General features: G+C 41.3%; 1 protein-coding gene across 1 annotated transcript; it reads left to right on the forward strand.

The window, feature by feature from the left end:
* The first annotated feature begins 1915 nt into the window (after positions 1-1915).
* LOC310790377 (uncharacterized protein) lies at positions 1916-14898 on the forward strand. Its single transcript, XM_083652059.1, has 4 exons — positions 1916-1958; positions 2852-3397; positions 4509-4576; positions 12502-14898. The coding sequence occupies exons 2-4, from the start codon at positions 2857-2859 to the stop codon at positions 14149-14151; spliced, it is 2259 nt and encodes a 752-aa protein (XP_083508185.1). The 5' UTR covers positions 1916-1958; positions 2852-2856; the 3' UTR covers positions 14152-14898.
* Positions 14899-16655: the final 1757 nt, after the last annotated feature.

Genomic DNA, 16655 nt, shown 5'->3' on the forward strand with positions numbered 1-16655 from the left:
GGGGCACGGGAAAAGCGGGACCCAGTGGGTGGTACCCGGTTGCCTGCGAGAATTGGCACTGAAGTGGATGCACGAGGGCCCATACGGTGATCGTGGGCCCGAAGAGACACTCAGCCTCATCCGTGGACATTTCTACTGGGGCAAACAAAAGGAGGACGTGCGGAGATACTGCAGTGCGTGTGAGGACTGTAGAGCACAGAAAAGGGACCGAAAAGAGTCACCTTGCGAAGGGCTAACCCCACTGGGGGTGGAGAAGGACTAGCGTGCTTCAGGTGGGACAGAAGCTTTAAAAGGGGGGAGGGAAATAGTGGTTGAAGTGAAGTGGGATAATGTGAGTAAGAAAAAAGGTTTAAATGAATGGGGAAAGAGAAAAAAGAATGATGTCAATGTGATGGGTTTGAGTTAAATTGAAGATGAGTGTAAAGAAAAGAGGGAAAACGAAATAAGGTAAATGTGGGAGTTATTGGTGAATTGAAATGTGTGTAAAGAGAAAAGAGGGAATGTAAATGTTGGGGCTGGTGTTAAGTGAAAATGTTGGGGGAAAAGGGTGCTAATGGGAAGTAACTAAATGATGGTGGGAGTGAATGCAAATGGTGGTGGTGGAACGAAAATTAAGAAGTAGTGAAATAATAAGAGACAAATTGGGGGAATACAAAATGTTGTGGGGTGGTGTGTTTTGGTACAGGGGGATATGTGTGGGTTGTGGGTGTCGACGTGGGCGTCGACTAATGTTGGGTGAGGAGTATGTAGCGTTTCAGGTAATCCAAGTATTACCTGTAATATGATGTACAATGGAAGTGTCTCAACTGCAGCTAGGAACTAATGTGTGTGGGTGTGTTCCTAGGGGAAAGGGGGTATATATGACCAGCGGCCGCTAGGCCGGATGTCAGTCAAGCTATGGAGTGAGCGAGACCGGGTGCTGTGTGTAGAGCTAGCGGTGTGAAGCTAGCTGCTAGGAGCTAAAGAAGCCTGTGAATAAAGAACCTGTACCAACTACAACTCTCCGTTCCTTGGCGTATCACCGATACGTTACAATATGTATGTCTACTAACTCATCAGCTGCAACAGATACAGTAAATATGTATGTCTACTAACTCATCAGCTGTGACAACAGATACAGTAAATATATATGTCTACTAACTCATCAGCTGTGACAACAGATACAGTAAATATGTATGTCTCATCAGCTGTGACAACAGATACAGTAACTGTCTACTAACTCATTCTGCTTTTTGTTTGACTTTTTACTGTGAATTTTCTTTTCTTTGTCTATTTTGTTTTTCTTGTTTCCATCTTGTTTCTGTTGTATTTTATGCTTTGGACAGATTATTATTATTATTATTATTTTGGTTTTCTGAGGTAGAGACCCATAATAAGCTCTTTCAGGGTTTTGCGTCTATACCTGCACTTTACTTGCTGGTTTGCTGTTTTTTTTAATCCGTTTTATAATTATGTGTGCAAAAAAAGCAGATACCACCAGCATTAAACATTATAAACAAATACTAAGAAATATTATTAACATAAATAAGGCAGCAAGAAATGACTGTAGAGTCATTTCTTACGCATGAGATTACTTTTAGCCTTTTAGTCATAAAGATTATTGAAATATACTATTCCATAGACTGAAATGTTATAACAGAAGTGGAGTATTGGCCAGAATGACATGAACATTTGGACACTTATTCAGCAGGTATTTGCGTTCAGTGTTATTTCTGTTGGGGGAATATTCCAAAATCGGCCATAAGGGTCATCTATAGCCTGTTAGTGAAATGACAGGGTTTAATTCACTTTGGAGTTTTCAGTGTTGCCAACAGGGGGCAGTGTGACATGCTGCGCTTCTCGGACGGACCCTCTTTGTTCTTTACAAGCAGAGCTCGTTGGCTTCCTCATTCTGATCAGCGGAGCTGCAAGTAAACACAGCATCTTGTCCTGTCTCACTCTTTATCCTGTTTATACAGGTTGGTGAAGTATTAACACTTATACAACTGCACATACACGTTGCTTAACAGTTAAACTAAGTAGTAGATCGATTTTGCAAGTGTAATGACTGCATTTAGATGGTTTTGTGAACAAGTAGAAAAACGTTTTTGTTTGTATTGTGGGTGATCCAAAATGGCGCCGGCTGTAAACTTTTCATTACAAAACAGGGTAAAATCTAAATAGGTCTTTAGGTTTTGGGCTCCAGCAGATTTCAGTTTTGGTCAAGCATGATTGTTTTGGGAACACAACTGTTTTAGTGAATATGTTTTGATATTAGTTTGAAATTATAAGCACTGTTAAAAGTTATGTTTTGCAAGTCAGCTCATACATTCTAATGGTACAGCCATAGTAGAAATGTCTATTGCTAGTATTTTTAATTTTGTTTATTTATTTGCACTAGGAGAGGTTAAAACCTAGAAATTCTGTATTTCTTAGTAGCCTAATGTAGGAATGTAGTGGTAAATGAAACCTTAGCTCAGTTAATAGACTGAATAAGGATTTATTCATGCCTTATATTAGTACACTGATTGAACTCAGGAAATGGAACATGGAAAATGTTTGTTTTATTTTGAAGGTGAAGAAGATTGTGACTATAGCCTGTTTGATTATATTTTTGTAATTGGAAATGTGAATTGTTACAGTAACATTGAAATATGGAAACAAAATACAAAGAGAAAGAAAAAATATATTTTGCACAATCTAAAATAAATTCTGATGAGCGGAGCTGCAAGTAAACACAGCACCTTGTCCGTGTCTCACTCTTTATCCTGTTTATACAGGGACGTTATCTGTTTATTTGGGATCTCAGTCCGAGACCTGTAACAAAATGCGTGAATTAACTTTCAAATAAACTTTTTTTTTGTTTTTGTAGGTAATATGGCTCAAACCCCATATGAGGCTGTTCTCCCTGAGACTCAGGTCTGCAGCTCTCTGACTCCTAACAGACCTACTGCTCCATCACATCGACTGGACAGCAAGACTCAGGATACAGATAAAGGCAAAAAGCCACAAAAGGAGGAGGCTTCTAGTTCTCTGAATGGAGTGAAAAAGGCAGTGGTCGTCTTGAGCAGACTATCTGAGCAGACCATACGTAGTGCTCTTCATCTACCAATGCCTCAGCTGGACAACAGTGAAGAGGAGGACCTGAGCATCTGTGACTCTGACACACAGTGGGAACCTAAAGATGACTTGAGTGATTCTGATTGGTCCATCTTAAGCTCAGAGACTAAGTCAAACAAGAAGAGAGGAATGCATCGGAAAACTAGAAAGTTCACCACGGATGATCCAACAAAAACATCTAAACCACAAGCAAACACTGACGCCAAAAGGAACGGCACGACCACACCACAAGGAAACACGGATGTTGTGAAGAAAAGAGCTAAACAAACAACTGCCAGAGTGCAAAAGCCAAACAAAGGTAACCTTCCAGCTTTCAGTCTTTGAGCGATAGAGTCCACTACAGCCATAGATATTACCGTAAATTCCGCACTATAAGCCGCACCGGAGTATAAGCCGCACCTGCAAAGTTGACTGTTTTTTACATATATAAGCCGCACCGGACTATAAGCCGCGGGTGTTTTAACGGGGTTTTTTTTACAGTGCACACAGTGTCATACAGTGTCATACAGTGTGGTGAAAAGAGGGCAAGAGAGGAAATTAAAACAGAAGTGGATTTATAGTTAGAAAGAGTGCTAAAGAAGAGAGAATTCCGTTTTTTTTTTTTTTTTTCTGAAAAAAATCCATAGATAAGCCACACCGTTATATAAGCCGCAGGGGCCAAAAAAGGCCAAAAAACGGGAAAAAAGCCGCGGCTTATAGTCTGGAATTTACGGTATATTAGATGCATCACTACAGCTGTACCTGAAAACTATTCCTTATGTTTACACATCACTCCTGTCCCCTTGGCTCCATTGTGTCATGGAAATGGATCCAGAAACAGTATTTTTGTAGAATATTCCAGCAAATATTTTCATGTATGACCGTCTTCTGCACATCAAACCAATATCCGTCGATTCAGGTTCTATATTATACCATGATAGTGCTCTAACTTATTAGTAGGGCACCTCGGAGGGGTCCACACACACCCCCCTTATTTTGTTTCTATTCTGGATTTTTGGCTCCATAGGACGTCTAAAGTAAAGATTTTGATGATCCCAAGAGAAAAACCTGTCCAAAATGTGTTTTTCCCCCCAATGTTTTATTACCCCTATGACACCCGCGGGATTGCCGGCAGGAACGCCGGTGAGACTGTCTTTCATCACAAAACTTTGTAGAAAGGTTGGCAGAGGTCACTCTACTGAGTCCAGTGCCCTCTAGTGTTTTAACTAAATCTTAAGTAAATGAATTATATAAGAACACTTTTCCTGTTTTCCATTCACATTAATGACACCTTAATATTTCTTCACTAGGTTTTAGTCTCCAGAGAACTGCTTGGATCCTACAATCACTGCTTGCAGCTACATTCTTCTTATTAGTATTATTATTGATTTTGTGGGTGTTCCCTGTCTTCATCTATCTCTGTTTCTCAGAGCTGATTGGCTGGAAGAGACATCTGGCAGAGGAGAGTAACACTGTCAAGATGAATTCTTCAGAAGAGGTGAGGAGAAAAACATCACTGTTGTGTCACTGATGTTCCACACACACACACACACACACACACACACACACACACACACACACACACACACACACACACACACACACACACACACACACACAGCATCCAAACGTTCCCTCTGTGGAATGTGGCTCACTGGGACAGGCTCACCATGGAAGTCAGCATGGTGGAACCAGACTAAATCCAGGATCAAAAACCAATCTGCACGTAGCAGCACAGAATAGATCAAATCAATTAGAATAATTTCTATTTATTTTCTGTAGAGACAGTTTTAACTTGACAACAAAAACATTCTAAATTGAAGCCCAGCTCATTTCCTGTTGCAGTGTTTGCTAGTACAGTAGAAGAAGACTGTCAGGACTCCTAGACAGGGCTGACAATTCCATACAAACGGTCTATACGGTACCTTATTCACCTTTCTTTTCTCAATAAAACAGTTAAGACCTTTTAACCCATTATATGAGACACTACAACAAACATTACACTGTACTCCATAACGTTTGAAGTCGGACTAGAGGCAGTAATTTACATTGACAAAATCAAAAGATGGATTGAAATAAATGATATCTATCCCTTACAGGATTTCTATCTTAAAACATAATGAACTGTAACATACAGTACAACTGTAGACTACCGTAAATTCCGGACTATAAGCCGCGGCTTTTTTCCCGTTTTTTGGCCTTTTTTGCCCCCTGCGGCTTATATAACGGTGCGTCTTATCTATGGATTTTTTCAAAAAAAAAAAAAAAATCTCTCTTTTTTAGCACTCTTTCTAACTATAAATCGACTTCTGTTTTAATTTCCTCTCTTGCCCTCTTTTAACAACATAACATAACATAACATAACACAACACAGGTAAGCAGAAAGAAAAAGACGAAGCAAATCACCGCCATGAATGAGGAAATGACTCACCTGCTGGAGGCTGGAGATACACGGCTTGCGCTAAACTTTTACTCCGTGAAACACTATCGATTAAGTCCGACATCGCTCAGAGGTTTGAGCAGCTTGAAAACAAGTTTGAAAACGTGCAGAAGTCCATCCACTCACTCACTAAAGAAAATAATGCAACCGTGAAGAGTTTCACTCGTGTCCAGCCATCTGGCCGAGTTAGAGCCGAAGTCCCGAACACAGTGAGAAAACCTCCCGAAGCTGCTGCTGGAGCGGGGTGCATATTGTCCGGCCAGCCGACCGAGAGGCATGCGAGCCGGGCACTATTAAACAGTTGGGGTGTGTGAGGTGGCTGGCTGTGGAGGTGGCGGTTTCTCCTCCTCCTCCTTTCTCCCGCACACCGGGCGCCTCGGCCACGTCCAGACCCCGGCCTGCCACCGAGGGCCATCTTCATCTGCCTACTCCGCTGGCCCGACCGTCAACTCATCCTCCAGGCTGCGGGGAAGAAGCAGCTTTTTCGCTTTTCACCACACCGCGGACACTGTGTGCCCAGCGGCGGAACAAGAGCTCAAAGTGAAACTGCCGAATATCTTTTGAGTTGGACTGGTCAATAGTACTGTGAGTAACTAAAATAAAAAAATAAAAAACGGAATTCTCTCTTCTTTAGCACTCTTTCTAACTATAAATCCACTTCTGTTTTAATTTCCTCTCTTGCCCTCTTTTCACCACACCGCGGACACTGTGTGCACTGTAAAAAAAACAAAAAATACCACAATGTGTGATTTTGTCTGGGGATTAGTGACCTGACTTTTGTTTTGTTGAAATGTTAATAAATGGGAGCTTCCCCAAACAGCCATCGATCCCGACAATCCCCTCTGTGCACGAAGCCTTACATATGGTAATTAAACATCAAAACACCCGCGGCTTATAGTCCGGTGCGGCTTATAGAAGAAAAAAATAGTCACCTTTGAAGGTGCGGCTTATAGACCGGTGCGTCTTATAGTCCGGAATTTACGGTAGTCCTTTTTAAGAACATGATGAATTAAATTAAATTTTTACTTCAGGAAAACACATGCTGAACACAGTAATCTACTAAATAGAGCTTTTGCTCTGCTCAGCAAAACACAAATGACACAGAATAGCCAGATACAATTATGTAAACATTTTACAATACTTTTACATCACTCTGATTGGTTTTTGTAATAGTATGTGATCTTAACACCTAATGTTCACACACTCATCACCCTCATGTTAGTTAACGAGGTGAACTAATTGCAAAACTCACCTGAGTTTTCAGCAGGGGAAAACAGTAAAAAACAACAGGAATCAGCCTCTCACGATGCAGGAGGCTACTCAAGTTACTAATGAGAGAGACTCTTATCTACAATTCTTGATAAGAATTGACTGAATATCTTGCTTTCTTTATGTATATTTTCACCAAAAGTGCGAGAGCACGTTTCATGCAGCTTTACAACAAAGAAAATCTAATGTATACTGTATTCATTCATTTTGGTCCTCACAACAGCGCACGTTTTGTTTACAGGAATAACTCATTGTGTCATCTATTGAGCACACAGCTTATGACTTTATGTCTTCTGCTTGGGCGGAGTCTTGATGGGTATATAAAACTGATATGGAGAAATGTAGTCTACCGCATTTTCAGGCAGGCAAGGCTTTTTCTCGCCCAACCAACGGCGCGCGGTCCCCAGCGCGGTCGCCCTCCAGCCCTACATAAGCCTATGACATATTTGTAGTTAAGTCAATCATCCAAAAAGGTTCATAATGTCTATACTTTACTTAGATCGTTAGATGTTCTTCTATATCAGACACAGGTTATCATTCCTACCTGACATGTTTCGACGGCAACACTTCCGTCTTCATCAGAGGTGTCACTAGATGGTGTGTGACGTGTCTTCATCAGAGGTGTCACTAGATGGTGTGTGACGTGTCTTCATCAGAGGTGTCACTAGATGGTGTGTGACGTGTCTTCATCAGAGGTGTCACTAGATGGTGTGTGACGTGTCTTCATCAGAGGTGTCACTAGATGGTGTGTGACGTGTCTTCATCAGAGGTGTCACTAGATGGTGTGTGACGTGTCTTCATCAGAGGTGTCACTAGATGGTGTGTGACGTGTCTTAAACAGCTGATGTTGTTTACAGAGGCGTGATCATCCTGTCAGATTTGACAGGACGACCACGCCCCTCGCTGTCATTTTGCCGTTTGAGAACGCTGCTCCAGGTGGTGGAAAGCATGTAAGTCCCCTCGTCCCGGTTCATCGTCGTCTGCCTCCATAATCCAGCGCTGGTGTTTGTTGTCCTGGGTGCGGATGACTTTGGCCTTATCCCAGTCCATAATGTGGTTCTCCCTTTTGCAGTGATCTGTGATTGGCGATTTGAGATTTTCTTGTAGTGGCTGTTCCTTCATAGCCCGTGTCTGTCTTTTTGTTGTCTCCTTCTCACATTCCTTTTGGTGCTGCGGGTGATGAATGACCGTCCTGTTTCTCCTATGTACGATTTGTTGCATGATTGACATGGTATTTCATAGATGACGTTGCATTTGTTGTTTGGATCGATTTTGTCTTGCGGGTAGGGATGGGCCCGATCCAATATCGGTATCGGGTGCCGATACTGACGTAATTCACGGATCGGATTTTGCCGATCCACGTGCCATGTGCTGGCCGATCCATGACTCGCGGTGAACAGTTAATAAGACACGCCTCCGTTCCAGAAATTCCATTCCACAGTTTGCCGCGCGCTAGCCTGTAACAGCAGCATGTCACTCTGAGCAGTGCGGGAGGTGGAGGGATGGGGCAGAACGGAGGCCGGAGGAGCAGTATACACACACAGACTGACTCTCGACAGACAGAACCAGGCAGTGAACCATGACTTTGAAAAGTTATAACGTTACTTACATAAGCAGAATGGAAAGCTAAACACTTAACGTAACGTTAGTGAAAGTGCCTCAAATATAATACAGGCGGAGAAGCGCAGTTTTGGACTGCCTGGCTCACCATAACGTTACAGCCACGGAGTTAATGCACTTAAACTAACGATAATTCATCTGATTGTTTTACTGTGGATGCGTTCATAAATTGTGCAGGCTGCAGGTCTTGCCTTTTTCTCCACTTTTTCTTTACGTGAACTGACTAGAAGGAGCTTTTATAATTCTTTGTATAGGCTACAATAGCCTACTACTGTAAGACAGGCTATCGGGAAATATGAGATGTGTGGTATGCCTACAGTATGTAAATGCATTCAAATAATTTCATTCAGTAAATTCAGATGAACAATCCTGTATAATGTTTTTTAATAGTTTGTTGTTTAGGCTACTATTTATCATTTAATTAGTAGGTCCCCTTTCCCTCTTTGCTACTCTAGTGCTTTTGGCATTGTGCCTGTAATATTTTATATAATAAAGTAGCCTACAAAAAAATGCGGTGATGTGGTTATCATCACAACCCTAGTTATGAGATAGATAGGAGCCAGCTACAGAGGGCCCTTACCTAAAGCAGCAATGTCTAAATACTATAGTGCAGAATCAAACAAGTAGGCTATCCTTCTTTGCCTTGTATATTTACTTCATTTGGTCAGATTTTTGCAAGTTGTATTTTTCTTTCCTTTTTATTCAATTGGCCAAATGTTTGTTTGTAATGTATATTCAAGAAAAAATAGCTCTGGTATCGGAATAATATCGGTATCGGCACATATCCAAATTCAGGTATCGGAATCGGATCGGAACTCAAAAAATGTGGATCGGTGTAGGGCTGCACGATATATCGTTTACACATCGTCATCGCAATGTGCGCATGCGTGATAGTCACATCGCAGGACGTGCGATGTCAAAAGCAAATTAACTCGTCATGTTGCTTGATAAACTCTCACTTTAGGGGTAGCCTACTGAGTGAAATGAGGTTCTCTCAAAGGAGAGAGACGCCCCGCTACTGTACTCACTCATTTAGTGCTTAGCTTCAACACAACAAACATGCACAGAGACCTAAATTGAATTATTTTTGCTTATGTTGCGTTGCTGACAGTAGCCCGTCTGTAAACGATGTGATTGCGGAGGCGGACTTGTCCACAGTTTGCAGCGCACTCGCATACAGCAGGCTGGCTGCTGTAACTCAACATGTCCGTGGAGTGGAGATAGGCTATTTACTCTTGAAACACCAAAAAGCAAGACCGCAACTTATAATGACATGAAGGCTAAAGTGATTACTGAGAAGTTGTCCGTGTATCACTGCGGCTGTCTCTCCCCTTCAGTCTCTGATATTGCATCACATGATAGCAGTAACGTTACGGTAGAGTTAATCATAGACATAGCGACTTATTTACACAAAACATGTCAGTGAAAATAAAAAGAGAAGAGACATATCTGGGCAATTAAATGTATATTTATTACTTTTCACGAATGAATTGTTTGTCACCGGTCGGCTGCATGTGAATCCTCGTCTCTCTGTACTGCAAGCCTTGCGCTCAAAAACCGGAACTCCGCAGATGCGGAGTGTACCACTTGGTCGTTTCTGGAGGGGGTTTCCGGGGGGTCAGACCAAGTGTGTAAAGTGGCAGGGGTGTTTCATTGTTGATTTATTGAAACGTTAGAAGAACGAAAGAAGTTGAAAGCAGTGATTATAATCAATGAAATCTAATGTTTTTCTGCAAATAGCATCATTGGGAGGTAGATTCTGGCACTCAATATTAGGGGTGGGCAATATATCAATTGTATATCAATATTGTGATATGAGACTATAATGGTCTTAGATGTTGGATATGGTAATATGGTGATACAGCATATTGTCTTTCCCTGGTTTTAAAGGCTGCATTACACTAAGTGAAGTGTAGGCTAGTGACATTTTAAAGTAGAATGTCATAACTCACTCACTTTTTCATGTATGTAGCCTAAGTCATGGAAATCCCTTGGTCAAAATGTGTATGCACCCTGATAGATGACGCTCTGAGGCCTACAGTAGGCGACAGCCCAGTGGTTGAGAAACATTAAAATACCTAATTTCCCCTCCAAAATCAGATGGACTCCTCTACAAAATCATCCCAATCATTCTAGAAGTATTCTTTTCTTTAAAATAGAGCTATTCTGGTAATCTGGTGAAAATCTGTATTTTTTCATATCGCAATATATATCGCAGGGGCGGGGAATATCGCAATGTCAGTTTTTTCCAATATCGTGCAGCCCTAGATCGGTGCATCCCTACTTTCGGGTGCGCTAGTAGTTGTCTGAGTTTTATGTGTGGTTTGGCTGGTGTGCTGATGTGACGTTTTCTCATGGCTCTCTGTATGCGCTCAGTGATGCCTCTGAGGTATGGCAGTGTGACCGCGCCTATGTTTTCTGTTTTATTGTCCTGTTTCTTTTTTCCTGTACGGGTCTGTTGTCTTTGTTTAACTTGCCGTTTTCCCTTTTCTATGGCCCAGTTTGGATAATGGCAGGTTTTTAGAGCGTTGTGGATGGGCTGTTCCTCTTGTTCTTTATCCTCCTCCTCCATTACAATGCCGGCGTGGTCGTACGGTGTCCTAACTACAGATAGTTTGTGTGTTGTGGGATGTTCTGATGTCCATAGTAAATATTGGTCCGTGTGTGTTGGTTTCCTGTATATTTAGATTTTGATGCTACCGTCGTTTGCGTGATGTATTGATGCAAAAAAGAGCACCAAAAGGAATGTGAGAAGGAGACAGCAAAAAGACAGACACGGGCTATAAAGGAACAGGCACTACAAGAAAATCTCAAATCGTGAATCACAGATCTATGTAGTTGAGCAAGTCAAAGCAAAACCCAGGCTTTTCCACACCTCTGATTCACCTAACGTTAACCCTACAACCCTGAAATACACGTTACCAAACGTTCTTTTAGAAGGCTGGCAACGCTAGGCTGTCAACAAAGTAAAACGTGACCATGTCTGTAAATTATTGCTTGCAGTTGCACTCAGAGCATGTATGTGTGTGTGTGTGTGACAAATTAGACCTACCTGTGTGCCTTGAAAATAAGGTGGTTCAAAATAAAGTGGCTAAATGCAACCTTTTTCTTCATGTTTTTATGCCTCCGCCGGCGATACCCAGGCCGGAGGCATTATGGATCCGGGTTGTCCGTACGTATGTCCGTCCGTACGATGTTCGTTAACGCGATATCTGAGGAACGCCTTGACGGAATTTCATCAAATTTGCCTCAAACATCGACTTAGACTCAAGGATGATCTGATTAGATTTTGGTGGTCAAAGGTCAAGGTCACTGTGACCTCTCGAATGCCATTTTCAAGCTTGTTAACGCGATATCTCAGGAATGTCTTGATGGAATTTCTTCGAATTTGCCTCAAACGTCCACTTAGCCTCAAGGATGAACTGATTACATTTTGGTGGTCAAAGGTCAAAGGTCACTGTGTCCTCACACACCCAATTTCCAAGCTCTGTAACGCAACATCACAGGAGCGCCTTGACGGAATTTCTTCCAATTTGCCTCAAATGGTGATTTGGACTCAAGAATGAACTAATGGCGGAGGCATAAGTCCGCGTTGCAGTCGTTCTAGTTTATTAATAAAAACGGGTAATTAAAATTATCAATAATTATCGATATCGACTGATATGAAAGATGTTATATCGATATACTTTTTAACTATATCGCCCAGCCCTACTCATGATATAATAATACAGTCTCTAGAAGTGTATGATTCAACTTTTCCCATGTTCTAGAGTAAAAAAGCAAACAAACTGAAAAACGAAAAGAAAAAAGAAACAAAAATCGCAATAAATCGTAATATCGAATCGCATTAATCGTAGAATAGCACCCAAGTATCGTGATAGTATCGAATCGGGAGATAAGTGAATCGGCACAGCCCTACTAGGTAACTAGTGTAAAATAACATGACGCCGTGGGTTGGTTTTCCTCCCTCCTCAGTTTTTGAAGTCACCAGCCGCCACTGACACACACACACACACACACACACATACACACACACACACACACACACACACACAGTGTATCTGTCCTGATTCTGTCTTTCTATCTTTTTATAGAAACAGAGAGACACCAGTGGACCCAGACGTCACCTCTGTGATCAGTGTGACAAAACATTCATAAGACTTGACTACTTGAAGCGACATCAGAGAGTTCACTCAGGAGAGAAGCCTTACTCCTGTCAGCAGTGTGACAAAACGTTCAAAAGACCTAATGGATTAAAGCAACATCAGAGAGTACACTCAGGGGAGAAGCCTTACTCCTGTCAGGAGTGTGGGCGCTGTTTCAATGTGTTAAGTAACCTAAGAACACATCAACGCATTCACACTGGAGTTAAACCCTACAGCTGTGACCAATGTGGAAGCATGTTCAGTCAGTCAGGTAGCCTAAAAAGACACCAACACATTCACACTGGAGAGAAACCCTACAGCTGTGACCAATGTGGGAGCAGATTCAGTCTGTTCGCTCACCTAAAATCACACCAACTCATTCACTCTGGAGTTAAACCCTACAGCTGTGACCAATGTGGGAGCAGGTTCAGTGAGTTAGGTACCCTAACAAGACACCAACGCATTCACACTGGAGTTAAACCCTACAGCTGTGACAAATGTGGGAGCAGGTTCAGTCAGTTAGCTTACCTAAAAAAACACCAACAAATTCACACTGGAGTTAAACCCTACAGCTGTGACCAATGTGGGAGCAGGTTCCGTGACTTAGCTACACTAGAAATACACCAACGCATTCACACTGGAGTTAAACCCTACTGCTGTGACCAATGTGGCAGCAGGTTCAGTCAGTTAGGTAGCCTAAAACTTCACCAACGCATTCACACTGGAGTTAAACCCTACAGCTGTGACCAATGTGGGAGCAGGTTCAATGAGTTAGCCAAACTAAAAATACACCAACGCATTCACACTGGAGAGAAACCCTACAGCTGTGACCAATGTGGGAGCAGGTTCCGTCAGTCAGGTGCCCTAAGAATACACCAACGCATTCACACTGGAGTTAAACCCTACAGCTGTGACCAATGTGAGAGCAGGTTCAGTGACTTAGGTAGCCTACAAAAACACCAACGCATTCACACTGGATTTAAACCCTACAGCTGTGACCAATGTGGGAGCAGGTTCAGTGACTTAGGTAACCTAAAAAAACACCAACGCATTCACACTGGAGTTAAACCCTACAGCTGTGACCAATGTGGGAGCAGGTTCAGTACCTCAGGTAACCTAAAATCACACCAACGCATTCACACTGGAGTTAAACCCTACAGCTGTGACCAATGTGGGAGCAGGTTCAGTCGGTTAGATAGCCTAAAAACACACCAACGCATTCACACTGGAGTTAAACCCTACAGCTGTGACCAATGTGGGAGCAGGTTCATTGAGTCAGGTAGCCTAAAAATACACCAACGCATTCACACTGGAGAGAAACCCTACAGCTGTGACCAATGTGGGAGCAGGTTCCGTCAGTCAGGTGCCCTAAGAATACACCAACGCATTCACACTGGAGTTAAACCCTACAGCTGTGACCAATGTGAGAGCAGGTTCAGTGACTTAGGTAGCCTACAAAAACACCAACGCATTCACACTGGAGTTAAACCCTACAGCTGTGACCAATGTGGGAGCAGGTTCAGTACCTCAGGTAACCTAAAATCACACCAACGCATTCACACTGGAAAAAATGCTATAAACAAAAATATTAATGGGTAGGGGTGCTCCGATCCGGCTAAGCCACGATCCGTTCCGATTCCGATTCCTGGGGTCACGATCCCACGATTCCAGAATCTAGAATCGATTCTCAATTATGTAGTTTTATATTGCAATAACACACAAAGGTAAATCTAAGACAAAAAATGACAAATGTATTAATGCTGAACTTCAAATTCAACTTCTGAAGTATTACAGTGTACTAAATTCATTTTGCAATACGAGTGTGTTAATTTAAGCATACGTATCAGTAAGTGGCACAGGATTCTCAAAGCCTGTGTTGAGGGTCATACGAACAAAAATGCACTCTTGAAGCTAAAAAAAATCCAAAACCAACAAGTTAATTATTTACATTTTTACTTCAATGTAGAACAGTCATTTCTTACACATGAGATTACTTTTAGCCTTTTAGTCATAACGATTATTGAAAGATATTCCATATTCCAGACTGAAATGTTATAACACAAGTGGAGTATTGGCCAGAATGACATGAACATTTGGACACTTATATCTTGCATGTTGCGTTCATGTGCGCTGTAAAAAAAAAAAAAAAAAAATTTTTTTTTGCGATAACACGTGACTTTTGCGATGTGTTCATCGCGCATTTTTATATCGCGATGACGATGAAAATACGATAAATCGTGCAGCCCTAGTGTTAGTTACTTAATGTGTTACTGTGTGTCCTGTTTTTTAAGACCAGGGACCATGTTGGAAATAAGTGTCTGCACTTTTACATGTATATCCCTTGGATTTTGCTGTCTTTTGTATCCATAATAAAATCAATCAATCTATCAATCAACTTTTTTTGTTCATTGTTATTGTGCTTTGTTTATTTGTTTTTAACTCTGAAATCTATTTTGGGTAAATAACATCTAGTTTGGTTATTGATTGATTATTGATTATTTGGGACTTGCCTGAAAGACATTTTTATTTTGTAAGTGGTTTGTACCTCCAATACTGATTCATATTGAGGTTCCCTAGTTTTGCATTGTCACTCTGATTATTGCTTTGATTATTTGTTTGCATTCTGCTTGCTGGTTAATTCAGATTGATATGTGAGTTTATGGCAGAGTGTAAAAGCGTCAACATTAAAAGTCACACTAAAATAACATGGTGAATTACCCCCATTTCATGAATTTAATCGTTTTTTAAATTTTCGATTTGTTTCTATCTCTACATTGTCTACAATGGTGTTGAAATGATCCCTATTTGTTTATTGCATCTGATTATATATATATATATATATATATATATATAGTAGGGAATGACAAATGAGGAAGGTAAAAGTTGATCCAGCATGTCGCTGGCATCATTTATTCACAGATCCCTATCTAGAGATACAGCACTGTTGGTAGCTATAGCTAACAGACTGATAATCTATTCTAGCTAGTAGCTGCAGGCTGTGTAGAGTGGTCTATTTGCCTCCTGTGCTAGGTACCGAAGAACAGAGACTTTGATTAGCTTAAATAGCCCAGCTGCTCAATCCACCAGAGTCACATGACTGCACTTGAGGTTTCTGTCCCAAGTCCGCTATAGATCGCTAGCAGACCATGTTGTGGTCACCACTATATATATATATATATATATATACCACTCTTTATGTTGTTGTGCTGTAAACAGTCCTCTACACTCCTTTTCATAATTTTTATGTTAATATGACTTTCTGAAACGTCCTTGAACCGTATATGGCAGTCTTATAGTATGTCCAGATGCAACTATTTATGCTAGATTAAAAAAATTATAAAAAAAGGTAACAAACTAGAATCAAACCGCTGACCTGCAGCACAGCAGTGCTGTAACTTACCAGGTGAGCTATCGTCAGTGGAGTCGGGACAGTTTAAAACACAATTTATTCACATTTAAACCGTAATCTCGAAGAATGTAGTGTAGCACACACCAGCAGTAACGTTAAAGGAGAATTCCGGTTTTTTACACCCTGGATCTTATTTCCAGCTTTAAATATGATGTTTAAGTCACCCTGACAACTTTGGTTTGATTAGCATCAGCAGATAATATCTGCTAGGCTAGGCTGGGCTGCTACACAACAGACTGAGTCAACTATGACCTGCCCAGGATGTGCAAACAGAAGCGCTTCTCTTCTTCTTCCGTTACCAAACAGAAGATATAAGATATCTATGATATAATAAGCACATGGGCGGAGTTAATGGGGGCCAGGCCCCCCCAGTAGTTAAAAAAAAATCACAATTGTAAATCTCCATCTCACTGTCGGGCTGAATATGATCATACAATTTATATCCACTTTGACAAGCATCACAGGTATCTCTTGGGGGGACACAGTAAACACAACTGTAAATGAAATACACAGTAATGCAACATCATCTACCGCAGCAGCAGCCATCATAACTGTGTACAGCAATAATCATCTGACATCTTGTTTAATTGAGTTATTGACATGGGAATAAATGATGAGTAATCCAGAACAACAAAGTGTTGAAAATAGCATGATTATGTTGTTAAAAGTATGAAATGTATCAATTAACTTTCAA

The sequence above is a fragment of the Poromitra crassiceps genome (assembly GCF_964638095.1).
Source record: "Poromitra crassiceps genome assembly, chromosome: 15".
In the NCBI taxonomy this organism is placed as follows: Eukaryota; Metazoa; Chordata; class Actinopteri; order Beryciformes; family Melamphaidae; genus Poromitra; species Poromitra crassiceps.

What these genes read in the sequence shown, in the direction of transcription:
- LOC310790377 (XM_083652059.1), top strand. Translation starts at nt 2,857, where the DNA reads ATGGCTCAAACCCCATATGAGGCTGTTCTCCCTGAGACTCAGGTCTGC. An exon ending in AGTGCAAAAGCCAAACAAAG is followed by an intron (nt 3,398 to 4,508) that starts GTAACCTTCCAG and finishes TCTGTTTCTCAG; the next exon opens with AGCTGATTGGCTGGAAGAGA. An exon ending in AGATGAATTCTTCAGAAGAG is followed by an intron (nt 4,577 to 12,501) that starts GTGAGGAGAAAA and finishes ATCTTTTTATAG; the next exon opens with AAACAGAGAGACACCAGTGG.